We start from the raw sequence: 15,865 nt of genomic DNA on the forward strand, positions 1-15,865 counted from the left end.
TGGTGAGTATCTGGTACTTTAAGTCAATAGCAGCAGGTATAGAAAATGTACAAATACAAGCATGATAGGAAAACGGGATAGATGTCTGTCCCTTGGCCTTATTGGCCCTCTTCCTCTTGTCAACCTCTAGTCACTAGTTTTCCCCCCACGTTTCTCAGCCAAGGTCTTCAAACATGGTCTAGGCAGGTTGCCTTCACTTTCTTCAGCAAGTGGGGTGAGGTCACTTGTTCTCTCTTCACCCCACTGTACTTTGATTCTAACCTGTTCGCTCTCCTGACGTGATTCTGGAAAAGGACACCCCTGCCCTCCCAAACCGCCAAGCTTAGGAGACTTTCGCTGTTTCTGATCCTGCTGACCACACTGTTTCCTCACTGTCCACGTCACTCCTCCTCCGTTCTGGTCTTTCTCTGCTTTCTTGAGGGTCCAAGCTTTGTCCTTTAAGGGAGTCTCCCATGGTTTTCTGCTCCAAAGTTTTGTTTCTGACCCACTGTCTTGGTGCCAGGAAAGGGAATTAAGGGAGAACCAAATGGTTTCAGTTACAAACGCACAGACTCCCCTCATTGGGGGAGTGAGCAAACGGGGCCCAGGGGTGGCCAGGTACCTGCTCCCTCAGGTTCATAACCAGGTCAGTAACCCTCAGATGAATGCCCAGGCAGCGTCTGTGTTCAGGGGAGGCGTACGGAGAGAGGCTAGCAGCCCCCAGGAAGGAAAGGGCAGTGAAGACCAGTAAGTGAGGAGCAGCTGGCGTATCGGGGCAAAAGGTGTCCAGAAGAAAGCGAGGCCCCGAATCTGTGGGAATTCTGAGAAAGACCCTGAGCCTCTAGTGTGGGAGGTAGACACCAGAGGTATATTATTTGGAATTTAAATGAGCGTTTCACCCCAGAAAATTAAAGGCTATGGAGACACTTGGGTGAGGCAAGAATAGACAGAGAAAAAGAAGAAAAAGCACAACATTTCCTCAGCTTCAGCTTTGCTGGGACAACAGTCAAAGCTTTTCGGTCATTGGAAAGACCCAGAGTGTGGACTTGTCTTAGCAAGAGAAGCGTCCCTGTGAAAGGCTGCCGAGCCCTGTGTGTCTGATAGTCTTGGAGGGAAACAAAACCAAAAGCTGTGTCCACAGTGAACTCCCCCAGACAACCATGCTCATGGATTCCTCCTGAAGTTGGAAACGTGTGTGTCACGTCCCATAGCTGCACAGATGCTTCTTTCTCTGCCCTCTCGGTGTCCAGGCCATGCCGGTCAAACCTCTGAACCACCACCAGACCAATGGTCCCACCCCGTTTCCCCCCCTCACACTGAATTGAGTGTGGGCTCCCCTTGGTGTCTCTGTTTTCACTTCCTCAGACTCCAAGTTCCCTACAGTCTTCAAGGACAGCTCACGACCTTGCATTCTGAACAGCTTTTCTCTACTTCTCGAGCCCCTGGCAGGGCCTTCAGGCCTGTGTTCAGTTGCCTTCCTCCCTGAAATTCCCTCTGCCCCTGAGCGTGGTCCCTGGGGAAGAGGCCACCTTGTTCCCTTTGTCCTGGTGGAGAATGACATCCAACAGATTCAGGAATGTAATCTGACCTTCTTGGTGCCAGACCTTTGCCCTCAGGAACCCGAAATGAAATGTTTTCTCGGCCTACTGTTCTGCTCTAGGCCCCTGGTCTAAAATGTCGAATTTTCTGGAGCTCGGTTGTGCTATTTCACTGCAACGTACAAAAACAAACAACACCCCCTACCCCAACCTCCTTAACTTTCTCTTCCTCCTAGAGTTGGGAGAGAGCCTGAGGGTGTCATTTCCTGGTCATAGCCCAGTGTTTCGAATCATTAAACTTAGGATACGAGAGAAAGGGGGAGAGGAAGGCAAAGAGAATATGAGCTTCAGGGTGACAGTGCTCTCGTCCCAGCTGCCTTTCCTCTCCAGACTTGCTCCAAGCGGATGTGAACAAGGAGAAGCCAGCACATTCCACAGCCCTGGGCCAGACAGACGCAGGGCAGCCCGAGCCTTTCCCGACACTGCCCTTCTCCTCCTCATCTTCAGCCTCCAGAATGGTGGTTTGCCACTGCTTTACAGAGATGTAAGAAGAAAGACAAAAATGGTATAGCGGGCATCTCCCCTTTTCTGAGCCCGACCTTGTTAGAGGAAGTCACACTTCCCTCATCTTCCCCCAAGTGGAATTAACCTTCTACATACGTCAAGAGTCTTCAGACAAATCGAACCACTGGGAATCCTAAGGGCAGCTTTACAGGAAAAGACCTGAGCACAGGGTGGCCACACACAGTTTGGGGTGCGGGTAAGGGGGAAGTGCGATGGTGCAGGGGAAATACTACGTTAGAAGAAGCGAGCATTTCATGGTGCCTGGTCAGAGATCAATCAGAGAGTGGCCTTGCCAGCCCATATAGGGCTTCTATGCAAAGTGCGAGGGAGGTGACCCTTTCCCGGTGTATGTATAGCTCCCTCCTGGGGATGGCGGCCTGGTGAGCAGTGTGGGCTGCATTTCAGCCCCCCTTTCAGAATGCCATAGGCAGGCTGTACCTGCACAGCTGCACAGGCCACCACAGAAACAGAAGACTGACCAGGGACAAGAGAGCCCCGACCCCTTTCTCCCCTCTCCCAACGCCTTCTGGGATATTTCACAATTTCTCTTGCATTGATAATATGTCCCCATTCAGAGAACTACACAGCAGCTTCCAAGATGGGGTTCCCTGTGGGGGAATCATTCACATTTGATCTCAGATACCCTCCCTTCAGGTTACTGCTTTATCTTTTTGTAACATCAATCACGCTCCCTGGCCCAGTAATGACTTCATTCCTCCTATTCCAGGTCACATTTTTAGGACTGGTTTGGGTACATGTCCTTATCATTTTTATATCTACTGGGGACTCTAAGTGGTATGGGTGTAGCAATTCTGAAATCTTTTATGTGTGTGTAGATTGAGAAAATGAGAAAATGTGTTGATGTTTTTGGGACCGAGAGTTACTGTGAAAGAAGAAAGATAGAAATATGTAATGGGGAAAGCAAGGCAGAATCTGTGGGTTGAGCTGGAATGGGAAGTGTTAGTGCAGACTCATAATTTGGGTACAATTTTCTTTGTGAGTGTGATATAGTGCTACTAACTGTGCATACTTATCACTTGGAAGACATTTATTAACTTGTATTAGATTCTTCTCTTGATGTTTACCTTTTAGCATGGCGTGTCGTTAAATTGTACACCACTTCCAATTGAAGATTAGATGGAAGCTCTTCAGTTGCATCATTTGATTTTGAAATATGGAAACCTCTTTTTTCCTTGCATTGAGGTCTGAAAAACTCCTTTGGATGAGTAGTTTAAGCTCAGAAAATATATCTGATACAAATTTGTAGGAGAATGGAGATCTCATGTCTTACCTTTTAATAGTATGGGAAGTGTATAAAGTGGCTTGACCTTTCTTGTGATTCAAAGCATAGTTGTCGAGTGACTTGGCTATGATATATGTTTCATATGTAAGTGCTATTTGGTCTTGTAATTCTAGGTTGAGTTTATTAAGAAACAGAATCAATTCTCCAGAAAAATATAATTTCCAGAGCCATTCAATGTTCTGTCAGGGAGATAAAGACAGTCCTTGTTCAGAAAAATTTCAGTCTTGGTCCTGAACTCAAAATATCACAATGAAACGTTACCACTGCTAAGCCAGCAAACTGCTGTGTGGCCGGGCGAATTGGGATATTAAATTTTCATTTCTGAGAAAAATCCACAGAACTGATGATGGTGGAGTCTACAGAACACTGAAGCTCATTGCTGACACTACTGGTGTAACACACAGCATAAATATAAACATTTTCCACAAAGTACAACCAATCAATAAACACTGTCCATGTTGACAATTGTTGTAAATTGTCCAATTAAGCCCCCCTTTGTTTTGTTCAGCACATATTTTCACCACCATCAATTGTAACACATCTTAGCAGATGTGTTGTGTGGAAACCAATTAGGTGTCCTACAGGTCAATTCAATTATGACACTAACCACCCAGACATAACACAGCCCACAGGCTATTATAACACAGCCCATAGGCTAAGGGCTCCGTCCCTCAAGACTGCCCTCCTCCTTCAGGTGCCAATCACAAGACACTGCTCTCACTCCTGTCACTCAGGAGGAAGACCACATACATATTTCTTATTCTATCATGACATCACAGCATGGCTCTTGAAATGCTGTTGAATTATATCTGCCTCCCTGTGATTTGAATGCACCAGACAGCAGGAGGATGTGATGCCAGTGCCACCCACCATCTCTGTCACAACTACTCAACTCAGCCACTGGGGTGCAAAAGCAGCCATCTGCAACACACATATAAAGGAATGTGGCCGTGTTCCAACAAAACTTAATTGATGGATACTGAAATTAGATTTCTGTGTAATTTTATGTGTCATAAAACATTGTTCTTTTGATTTTTTGCCCCCCAACTATTTAAAAATGTAGAAGTCATTCATTGCTCATGGGCAATACAAAAACAGGTGGCAGGTTGGATGTGGCCCAAGGGCTGTAGTTTGATGACCCTCTTTCCAGTATGTCGCTGTCTGTCCTGTGGTAGGAGCATCTCAGTTTCCTTCCATCCACTCTTGGAGGGGGGCGTCTGGCTCTGCCTGGTGTGCAGGACGAGTTCCTGAAGGTGCTCTAGAAGCATCTTCCAGTCCCCCCAGGGGGCCTCAGCGCTGGGGCCGGTGCTGGGAGCACTGCGTCAGCAGCAGACTGCAAGTATCTACCTGTGCCTGTGTAGTGTCACCGGAGCTGGGGCTAGAAGGTGCACCTGCGGGAGAACCCACCACTCTGCGGTGCTGCGAGCTTCCTGCCACATCACATCAGGAGGAACATCACATGCTTTGAGGTCGCCATGCTTTGCCACCTAGTTTAATAGTAAAATAATCCACCCTCCACAGCATCTTAATAGTGTGACGTTCAAAGCTCCCTTTTCTATTCTTTTCTTCTTTTGACATGATGGGCATGCGCTGCTAAATGCGTTAGGAAATTGACTGGCAGCCTGAATACTGTTTTCTCAGTTAGCTTTTACTCATAAAGGACATTCAGAATCATTTAGCTGGCCATTGTTTTCAGAAATAATTACAGGCCAGTCCTGAGTGGGAATAAGTGGCCTGTGCAGCCTGACACTTAGAGCCCCGTTTCAGCTCAGCTGCTGTGTGGCTGTGTGACTTTGGATAAGTTTCTGACCTTCTGTGGACTCAGTTTTGTTTTTGGTGAAGCTGAGGAATTTGGGCTTGTTCTCTCTGCAGCTCTCCTACAGATGGAGTCTCACCCCAATTGTGAGGGATTGGAAAGGAGGAGACTTTTAAAATTTGTACTTGCGGTCAATCTTTTTTCTTTGTTTTCATCCAGACAATATCAAAGTCAGTTTTCCCCTTCAACTTTGTCTTATGAAAATTTCTATTTATGCAGTGCAGGTCAAACAGGATTCAATGAACATCCATGTATTTTTCACGTAGATTTGACAATTGTTAACATTTTGACATATCTTCTTCCTCACTTCCTAGATAGGCACACGGTGTGTGTGTGCGTGCGCGTGTGTGTGTGTGTGTGTGTTGTGTGTCTAAAGTATTTGAATGTAAGGTGTAGCCACCATTACATTTTGCTCCCAAATTCTTTCTCATGCCTCCCCTAAGAGAAAGGACATTCATTCTCCTGTAGAATCATAATTTCATTGTTACTCTTGAAAATGATAAATCTATACCATCCGACACCTTGTTCATATTCACACTTTCCCAATTGTCTCTAAGATGTCTTAAGCTTTTTTTTTCAGAACTAAATCAAGAAACTTAAATTACCAGCCATCCCAAATCATGTTCCTTCCAAAAACTAACACCTTCTCCTCCCCACAAATAAGCATTATCTTGACTTTTGACTAGTTTGCCTTCTTTTGAAGTTTCAGAAGTAGAATCATATATTACAGATTCTTTTTGTCTGGCTTTCTTCTCTGTCCATATCATATTGGGAAGATGCTCCTATGTTGATGACGTGAAGTGGGGGTCAAGTTTCATTTTTTTCCCCATATGGATATTTAATTGACCCAGCACCTTCTGATGAAATGGCCCTCCTTTTCCTATTCAAGCAATTAAAAAATAATGCTTATTCTATTTTGATTTTTTTTTGCAGTGATCCCCTGATTAGTTTAGTAAATCTGTTTATGTTCCTTCTACCATTATCCCACAAACTTAAGGTCTATTCCTACACATGTTCCACATGTTCCTGCTAATTAAAAAATGAAAAAAATCGTGCCCTTCTCTCTGGTCATGCTTCTTATCTCATCCTTTGGGGCCGGCTGGGATGTAAGTCAAGTTGTAGGTCTAGAAGCAAGGAGATGTGGGAATAGGTGCTGAGAAGGACAAAGTACTTACCTCAGGGGAGCCCATCACAGGTTCTTTAGGCAAAGGTGTTAACCTCCTCACTTCTACTGGTGAAGAAATTTCAGTGAAATTTAGGGGTTTGAGGGTGTCCATCTTCATCAGAACCTGACTATATGTCTCCATCCCAATATTCAGGATCCCATTCTTTCCTAATCAATGTCATAACTTTAGCAAAAGAAATCTTGTAAGGTCGAGAATTCAGTTTGTGTTGTAATTCAGTCACTTTCAGGATTAGACTTTGGGTTTGGTTTTCAGAAATCACAGCCATGCTACAAGAGATGAGTTTCTTTTAAGGCAGCCATGGAAGCTTTCAGTTTCCTTATGCAAACTTCAAGCTGGGAATTTAAAGCTCTGAGCTTATCATTTTTTCCCCTCCAAGATCTCCAGCACAGTTGAAAGCAACCAACCTACCTTATTATAATCCTTATTTTGACCTTCTTGACCTATGGCAACAAACACTAGGTCACCCAGATCCTTGCTTCCCGTAGGCTTTGATTACAGGTATCTAAAGGTGATCATTGGAGTAACTAATTTGCAATTGTATGCCACGGACTACCAGGGCCTCTTTTACTGTTGGAAACAGGTCATTGGTGTTTTTAAATCTAATCAGACGAGGGAACCAATTCCAGAGAACCCAGAACCAGTTCAGAAAACTTATCCTTAAGATTCTGTTCCTCTGGATGACACTCAATAGCAAATGTTCCATCAGTCAGAGAAGCAGGACTGCTAGGAGACATACTTCCATTAAGGATTTGTCACCAGGCTTTGATCTGACATAATTGTGGGACCTACCTGACCAAGGTGTCTCTCTATAAGGCTGTTGTCATCACGCCCAGTGCTGGGACAGGAAGTTCATGAGGTACAGCTGGGAAGGGGAGATGGATGGATATAAACAGGAAGAGAGCAAGGATGCGTAGGGACTCACAAGCATGAGCGGGAGCCCATGAGGACAGACTGAAACCATGTCAGCTCTTGTTGCCCTGACCTTGCTGATAAGGGTGTGTGGGGACAGAACCCCAAAAAGCAGTTTCCAGGCTCTCGGCCTCACATAGACAGCTGCTGGCTCAGGTAGTAAATGGCCATCAACTATGATTGGATGGCCATCAGCTGTGGCTAGTTGGCCGTCAGCTGTAACCAGTGAGCCATTGGCCACTAATATAACTGCTGTGGCTACGCTAGCAGAAAAATGGGAGCTAGCAAGAAGATGGTGGCTGAGCTGGCAAGCGCGGATTGCAGAGAGGCAGATGCCGCCAGAGAGAATATAGTGATATGACTCCCATACTTATGGCTCCGTGGGTGTTCCTTTTTGGCCTCACCGTGTCCTGCGTTCTTATGTGGGGAGTGGGAGCAGAGACCCCGCAGGCCTCCCTGCGTGATAAATGGCGCAGCGAGCAGGGTACGGTGCTGTGCCGGCCAAACCTCCCCGAAAGGCGGTGGAGCAGTTTGTGCATATGAACACTTAGTCTCAGGAAAACCAGGAGGAGCAGCTGCCGAGAGCTGGACCCCCGTGGAGGGGTGGGAAGACGTGGACGGTTCCCCAACCAGCATAGGCCGGAGAAAGCAAAGGACATTGCGGCCCTGTGGGCTGGGAAGTGCTTGCTGAGGCAGCCCGGATGCAGGACTTGTAGTCCCAGGAGGAAACGCTTGCTGAGTCCTCCATGGGAGCTGAGGGTGAGGTCAAGGTCGTCCCTCATCCCCTGGACAGCCCTGGCGAATGACTATGGACTATGGGGAATTGCCTTCCATCCCTAATTTAATGGACCACTTGACTGTTTGGGAACATACCACCATGTAGTGGAACTGGCGGATGTTTGCTTTTGTGTCTTGACCGGCCGCCATCGAGAATATGTAAGTACCTTGATTGTGAGCCACTGTTGTTCCAGCACGGTACCCTGAGCGGCCCAGAGAGAGTGGCAGTGCCCTGAGAGCCCTGGTGGGTCCAGGAAGTCTGGCTGAGCCCAGAGAGAGTGGCAGTGCCCTGAGAGCCCTGGTGGGTCCAGGAAGTCTGGCTGAGCCCAGAGAGAGTGGCAGTGCCCTGAGGCCCTGGCTGTGCCCGGGGAGAGTGGTGGTACCCTAAGAAGCCTAGTAAGTCTGGCTGTGCCCAGAAGTACTGGTGGTGCCCTGAGAAACCCTGGCTGTGCCCAGAGGGCCTGGCTATGTCCAGGATATTGCATTCACCTCCAGGTTCCTCGCACACGGCCCCTCGTGGAAGACGCTTGTCGTGTAGATTGTGAGGTGAGAGCCTGTACGGGTGGAGTGTGGGGACAGAGCCCCAAAAAGCAGTTTCCAGGCTCTTGGCCTCACATAGAAAGCTGCTGGCTCAGGTAGTAAATGAACATCAATTGTGATTGGATGGCCATCAGCTGTGGCTAGTTGACCGTCAGCTGTAACCAGTGAGCCATTGGCCACTAATATAACTGCAGTGGCTACACTAGCAGAAAAATGGGGGCTAGCAAGAAGATGGTGACTGAGCTAACAAGAGCGGATTGCAGAGAGGCAGATGCCGCCAGAGAGAATATAGTGATATGACTCCCCTACTTATGGCTCCGTGGGTGTTCCTTTTTGGCCTCACCATATCCTGCGTTCTTATGTGGGGAGTGGGAGCAGAGACCCCGCAGGCTGCCCCGCATGACAGGGTGACCTGCAAAAGTCATGGCTATTTATCACAAAGTTAAACCCTTGCACTTGGACTTGGAGTTGGAGAGGCTGAAGGAGGATCTTGGAGCAGGCCTGACACACAACAGTGAGGGGAGATAAGTGTCAAAGTGTGTGAGCTACAAAATGGCTGCTGCTTCACTTCCACCCTCCAAACCTCTCTCAAAAATCTCTCCTGGGTCTCATCCCTGGAAACATGCAGGTCAGAGAACTCTGGGAAATGTAGTTCAGCCTAGCCAAGCTGACACATTACAAAGCCACCACACTCTACCAGGAGCTTATCTGAAGAAAACAATTTATCGTGAGTAAACAGTTCTTAAGAATGATGTTACCCATCACAGAAAAAGTTGAAATCATAAAAATATCCAATGTTAGAGTATAGAAATTAATGAGTTTAAGTATGTGAACATGATTACTTCTTACATAATCTATAAAAATAGACATTTTAGACACTGTCTAGAGACAGAAGAGGTATTTATGGGTTACAGGTGACTAAAGCAGAGTGCAAAATCCTATTGTATAAGTGCAGTTATGAAAAAACATGCCTGCAAATGGAAGGTCGTGTGCAAAAATGAAAACAGCTGGGATAGGTTGGTGGCATGTTAGGGTGACACGTTAACTGTGATTTTAATACTCCGATGTTGCCATATGGTAGATAATTATTGTTTTGGTGTTTTACTACCCTCCAGCCCCACAATTCCATCCTCACTATTAAAGCAGCTGGCATCGCTGGGACCTTGAGTGAGAGGTGGAGGGAGAGTTATGTCTTTCTGAAGCCATGAGATCATATGGATTCTTTCAATTTAACACTAACAATGTTAAAATCATCTAGAATTTTCCTTCTAATATACAAATGTTCAATTTATTTTCTCTATGATACCCTGATGAAAACTGTAACCCTTTTCAGGAAGTGCTCCTGTTACCTGTCGGTCAACCCCTTCCTCCTGACTTCCCTCACAGGCTTGAGTATCACCTGTCTCTGGGGGAAAGATAACTCCTGCTGAGTTGGCTGAGTCTTTCTCTTGGCCACCTTCTCATCCATCATCACATCCCATCTCCTCTAGTCCATTCAGAGGTGATCAGACAAACTCTGCCCTGGCGTTCTTCAGACATGAGGTGGAGACACAATGAGTATATACGTGAATCGTCATCGGATGGAGTTGTTGCAAGCTTAGGGACATAGGCTGTGTATTCTGCAGATGACGGAGGGCCTGTGTGCACGGGTTAGCTGGGAAGGTCCTGAGCCTCGGTGAGCAAGCTGTGTGCAGCCCAATGAAGTGTGAAGCAGGTGCACTGCAAAGGCAGATGCCTGAAACAGCGAGTGGGCAGGGTCTCTGGTGGGGAGGGCTGCTCACAGATTCACAGAGTAAACTAAACCCGCAGAGCTGGTCAGAGGGCAGAGGAAAACATGCTCACTGTAGGTGATGGTGTCATCCTGCCCACCAGGCCCTCAAAGAGGCAGGAGCTGAGCCACATGTTCCCTGTGCCTTTGGGCAAACGTATTAGGCATTTACCTGGAACAGCTGCAGGAGGCCGAGGTAGGAAGGAGGAGGCCTGTGAGAGCTGAAATTCAAGCACCATCAGGGTTCAGGCAACATCCAGGGAAAGCACGCTGCACACAGCATTCCCTGAGCCCATCCCTGTGGTGCTTTCCCAGCCCTCATAGCTGCCAGCAGCCCTGCAAGGGGAAGGCCTTATCCCCAGTTGTCTGAGGCTCAGGGAGGTCAATGGCGGGGTTAGGTCACACAGGAAGGGACAGACACCCCTTTCAAGGCCCTCCCAAGAGGGGGCCTCCAGGGAAGTGACTCAAACCCCAGCTGTGGCTAAAGGCCAAACCTCAGGGGAAAAGACATCAAGGGGTTTAGAGTCTGAAATTTGGATCAAAGATTTTCTTCTGTTAGAAGTGCCAGAGATGGTTCTTTGGAGAAGTTTTTTTCAGTGTCTAGAAATGGGCAGCTGAGAGGAGCAGCAATCATCGGACCGGTCTTCCCCCAATCCTCTGGACTGTTGTCAAAAATCCAGTGTAATCATACACAGGAACTCACTCTGTGCACGAAGCCCTACAGATATTTGGGAAGCACTGAGCACTGGGTGGAGGCAACGGGCAGGACAGGAAAGGACACTGATATCAGAAAATGACAAGCCCGCTATTCTGTCATGACAACCATGTGAATTCAGCCTCAGTCCCCACTTTTATAAAATGAGGCAGGTGAGACTCAATTTTCTTTGAAAGACTGGTATGTGGCACAGGTAAGATATCTGGGAAGGCACATGGCAGAGCGTAAAGTCCCGTTGAAATTCAGATGTGGCACAGTAGCCCTAGACCAGGAAAGTGTGAGCAGCTTAGGAGGGAGGACAACGCTGGCTCAGGTGGCCGCGGCACATTTGAAAACAGGAAAAGACAAGATTACTTGTTGCTTAACTGAAATTCAAATTTAACTGGGTAGCCTGTATTTTTTTCAACTTTAAATGTTATTGCTTTTTTATTTACTATACCAATCGTGTTTCCCATTTTCAAATTTGTTCAATTTGTGCCCACAAATAAATAGAATTGAGATGAACAGAAGATTGCTCATGAGATTTCAATCTTTCTTTCAAATTTCCCAAATCAGAGTTACTCTGACCTGATAGAATTTTTTTTTTTTTTACATTAGAAAATAATTTAGTTAAAACAGACACACTGTCAGTTTTTCTTGAATACACTAGCCACCTTCTTTTTGGGTTTTCACTGGTTGTTAGTTTCCTAATGCAGTGGTTTGTGGAAAAGTGGAGAAGCATGTGTTATTTTTACCTTTGGGATAATAGTCTTCTTGTTCTAACTCTGGAGGAGACCTTGCTGGATTATTAACGTTCCAAATATACTGCTCATGTGTGTGGGCTGTTGTAACTAGATTATCCATCGCGAACTTTTGATTTTCGATAACCATTTCACTCTCAGTCACTGTAAGAGTTTGCAGATCCTTTTTCTCTAGTCAGTCTATGCTTTCATTCTGAAAATTCTGACAGGATTTGTCCTTTGAGTTCACCACTGCATCTGTAAACATCTGAAAATGATGTCATTTTCTGAGATTTATGTCCCACATGTGGTAGGAGAAGTGGATGGAGAGTCCAGATCAACTGGTATAATTTGTGAGGAGAATGTCTCTGTCCCTTTTCCTTCTCCTCTTCTTGAACTTCTTAACCCTCTTTTCATATCTGCTAGGATGCTTTCTTCCAAGGTCTCACTCTTGACATGTCATGGTGCCTTTATTTGCTATTTAATATCATTCTGGATGAGTTTTGTCTTAGTCACCTTGGGCTGCCATAACATGATACCATAGACTGGGTGGCTTTGAGAATAGAAATTTATTTTCTCCTGGTTCTGGAGGCTGGAAGTCTGAGAACAGGGTACCAGCATGGCCGGGTTCTGGTCAGGCACTCTTCCTGGCTTGCAGATGGCCGCCTTCTGTCTATGTCCTCACATGGTGGGGAGAGATTGAGAAAGCTCTCTGGTATCTCTTCTTATAAGGGCACTAATCCCATCACGACGGCCCCACCCTCATGACCTCATCTAAACCTAGTGGCCTCCCAAAGTCCCCATCTCCAAATACCATCACATTGGGGGTGAGGGCTTCAACTTATGAATTTGGAGGGCGTACAGTTCATCCATAGCCCCCACTGAGGACATGGAAGAGACAGTACTTGCTACAGACTGTGCTCCTCTGGAGTCTCCCCAGGTACCACCACCTCCTCCTCCCTACTCAGCGATGGAGGTAGGAGGCTGTGGTCCATGGGCATTCTATATTTCCTCTGTCAACTCTACATGGGACATGGGACAGAAACACGGGCACTAGATCTCCCCAGGCAAATACTTATTGTGATGTTTTGTAGTCACAGGCTGCTGAGGCTGGAGGTATATGTTATACTGAAAGGGACCAAATATATATTGTGTTAAACATTTCTAAACCTAACCTTACACTTATTTTTGCTAAATAGTAGGAGGAAGTACTAGAAACTTTGGGAGGCTCCCAGTTTGGGGGTCTCAAGGGTATAAAGAGTAGCAAAGAAAGCTTAGAGAACTCCCACAGAGCTTGTCACTTTACCTCTCTTTAATCAGAACCTGCAGCTGGCCAGTTCTTTCAATCACCTCTAAGAAAATATGCCTAAAATATTCTATATGAACAGGTCACTTTTAATTTGGAATGTGGTCCAATTGGTTTTAAAATTATGTATTTATTTCATGTGTTTTCTTGTCCAGTTTTTGGAGGTCTGGCATGCTGGACACAGCATAGGCTCTGGACTGGATGGCACTGGGGTTTATGTCTCAGCCCTGCCACTCTCTAGCTGTGTGATCTTAGACAAATTTCAGAGCCTCAGTTTCCTCCTCAGAGAAATGAGACTAATTCCCCCTGAATGCACCATGGACAAGAAAAGAGCTCACTTTTTACAAAGAGCCTAGCACAGTGCTGAGATACATTCGAAGCTCAGTAAATATTTGTTCACCTCCCCCTTTTCTTCCTGTATCTATTTCATATACAGATGAGTAAAAAAAAAAAAATTATACAAAACAATGTAATGAAACAAAAAACAAAACCAATGTTTATTTATCCGGATTTTGATGCAAACTAGTTTACACCTCAGTGGAGTGGTCGTGTTCTCCCCATGACGTATCTTGTGCAGAGTCCTCGGTGGGTGGTGGGGGAGTGTTATCACACGGATAGAAAAGGTGGCAGAGGTATTTCCTAAATGCCTTGTCGAGGAGTCCGTAGAGGAGCGGGTTGACGCAGCAGTGGGTGGCTGCAATGATTCTCGTTATGTGAACGCTTCTGTCCAGGTTGTAGCTGCTCCTGCAGTCCTGCAGAGAGAAGCGTTCCTTGAAAGTAGACAGGAGAAGCGCCATACCGTAGGGTCCCCACATCAGCAGGAAAACAACCATGATGGCGAAAACAAGCTTGAAAAGGTCATACTTCCTGTCCCTGGACCTCAGTGTTATTCTCATTTGCATGTAGCAAAATATGAAAACTAGCGATGGCACGAGAAGTCCCACGATATTCACCTTTAAGGTGAGAAAATGCTTCCAGAATGTCTCATCACCTGGTAGGAAATGTGGTCTGCTAAAGAAGCACTTGTATTCCTGGCTTTGTAATCCCATCTGGGATTTGTAAGGCAGGAATTCAGGCAAAGTGACCAGGATGGCTACTATCCATGCCAGGACACTTGTGATGATGCCACAGGCCATCTTGCTGGTGGCTGAGAAGTTTCTCACGTGGAAAAACACCAGGTAGTTCTTCCCTGTCAGAAGGACATTGAAAAATGCCTCACTGTGCAGGCCCATGGAGGAGAGCGCCGCGAGAATTTTACACATGGAATCATCCAGAAGCCCCCCATGGGAGGCGCTGTGAGCCCAGAACGGCAGGGTAAGCAGGAAACACAAATTAGAAATGGCCAAGTTGAGGAAATAGACATTTTCCACGTGTCTGAGTCTTTTATATTTGACCAGGATAAGCACAACCAAGCAATTGTCCAGGAGACCAAGCAGGAAGACCGTAGTGTAGAGTGGAGGCAGCAGCTGGGCGGACAGGGTCTTGGCGTCATACTGGGGGCACTGCTCTGTTTCACTGTGATTCAGCTCGCCCACTATGAGGACGTCGTAATAATCACCGTCTGCTGCTGATGTGTCATTAGCCATCTTCGGGCTGCCCTGCAGAGAAATGAGAAATGGTTTTCCCTTCACACAGCTGTGTGGTCCTGGAGGAGACAAGCAGTACTACTGTCCACGCAGCTATGTTTTCCCTCCTCTGGGAAGTAATTTTAGCCAGAGGAGGTCTCCATCTCAGAAGATTGAAAAGAAACATTTCTGTAACATGTCCCTACTTCCCCAGGGCAGCTGCTAAGCCCCGTCTTCACGAAGCACTTAGGCGCTGAGTAGCGTGCTAATGCTACGGGCAAATACAAACCAGCAGGACGCTTCTTCAAAGAACTTCATTCTCTGGGTAGAAGCAAGACCTGCCCACTTGAAAACAATGTATAAGAAAACACACAATTAAAGAGAACCAAGAACTGTGGTTTAGTTTCACAAAATTTCTGTCAGTCATAATTTCTACATGTTTAAAAAGTTTTCTCACCCCTTGAAACAGCTTCCTGTGAGAGGCAGAGAGGTCTGAGTTCTTCTCTCGAAGGATATGAACAAATGTTTGTAAAAGCGAAACCATCCTAAGCATCAACATGGACATAGCTGGTTAAAAACATAGATGACTTACCACTTGACCGAGTTCCTGGGGGGAAGGCTGGGGCCTCCCGACCTACCATCTGAGTTGCTGTGGGAATGGCCTGGGACAGTGGAAAGACCGGCTTCCTTTTGAACAGAAGGTCCTGACCTTCAGGGGCAAGAGAAACCACTGTTTGTTTCTGGTAGCTCTGCCCACCAGTCACAGGTCTTGGGGATCGATGGAAATAAAGCCACTGGAAAGCTCCCCCAGACCCCCAGAGTGTTTCTTAAGCCTCTGAGAGAAATGGGGAAGTTGTTTTCTCCTCTGCCTCCCCCTGTACCCCGCCTTTGATTTCCCCATGGCTGTAGACAGCCGTCCTCCTGGCTTCCCCAGATAAAGGAACTCAGTTACAGCTGCTCCTTGGTGATAGGGAGGGAGAGTAGGAGGGGCAGGAAGGCGCTTCTGACATGCAACACACTGAACAGGGAACAGCGGAGGAGAAAAGTGTCACCCGGTAATGCTAATACTTGCAGGTGGGCCTGCCGTCAGCATTAGCAGAAGCCCACTCCCTGAATCAACACAGGCTTTGAGAACTTAGAGTGAGATCCCCAGTGAGCCACGTGTGCTTACGTGTTTAT

The 15,865-nt window shown here is 46.6% G+C and overlaps 1 protein-coding gene across 2 annotated transcripts; it reads right to left on the reverse strand.

The window, feature by feature from the left end:
* Nucleotides 1-13,347: 13,347 nt before the first annotated feature.
* CCRL2 (C-C motif chemokine receptor like 2) lies at nt 13,348-15,622 on the reverse strand. 2 transcript variants are annotated; one of them, XM_019723713.2, is made up of 2 exons: nt 15,144-15,262; nt 13,348-14,719 (listed from the first exon to the last, which is right to left on the reverse strand). In XM_019723713.2, the coding sequence occupies exons 1-2, from the start codon at nt 15,249-15,251 to the stop codon at nt 13,649-13,651; spliced, it is 1,179 nt and encodes a 392-aa protein (XP_019579272.2). In that variant the 5' UTR covers nt 15,252-15,262; the 3' UTR covers nt 13,348-13,648. The 2 variants fall into 2 exon arrangements, with proteins under 2 accessions (XP_019579272.2, XP_019579271.2); XM_019723712.2 differs by lacking the exon at nt 15,144-15,262 and adding an exon at nt 15,279-15,622 and having other exon boundaries at nt 13,351-14,719.
* Between the last annotated feature and the right edge of the window lie 243 nt (nt 15,623-15,865).

This window comes from Rhinolophus sinicus, linkage group LG10, assembly GCF_036562045.2.
Source record: "Rhinolophus sinicus isolate RSC01 linkage group LG10, ASM3656204v1, whole genome shotgun sequence".
Classification (NCBI taxonomy): Eukaryota; Metazoa; Chordata; class Mammalia; order Chiroptera; family Rhinolophidae; genus Rhinolophus; species Rhinolophus sinicus.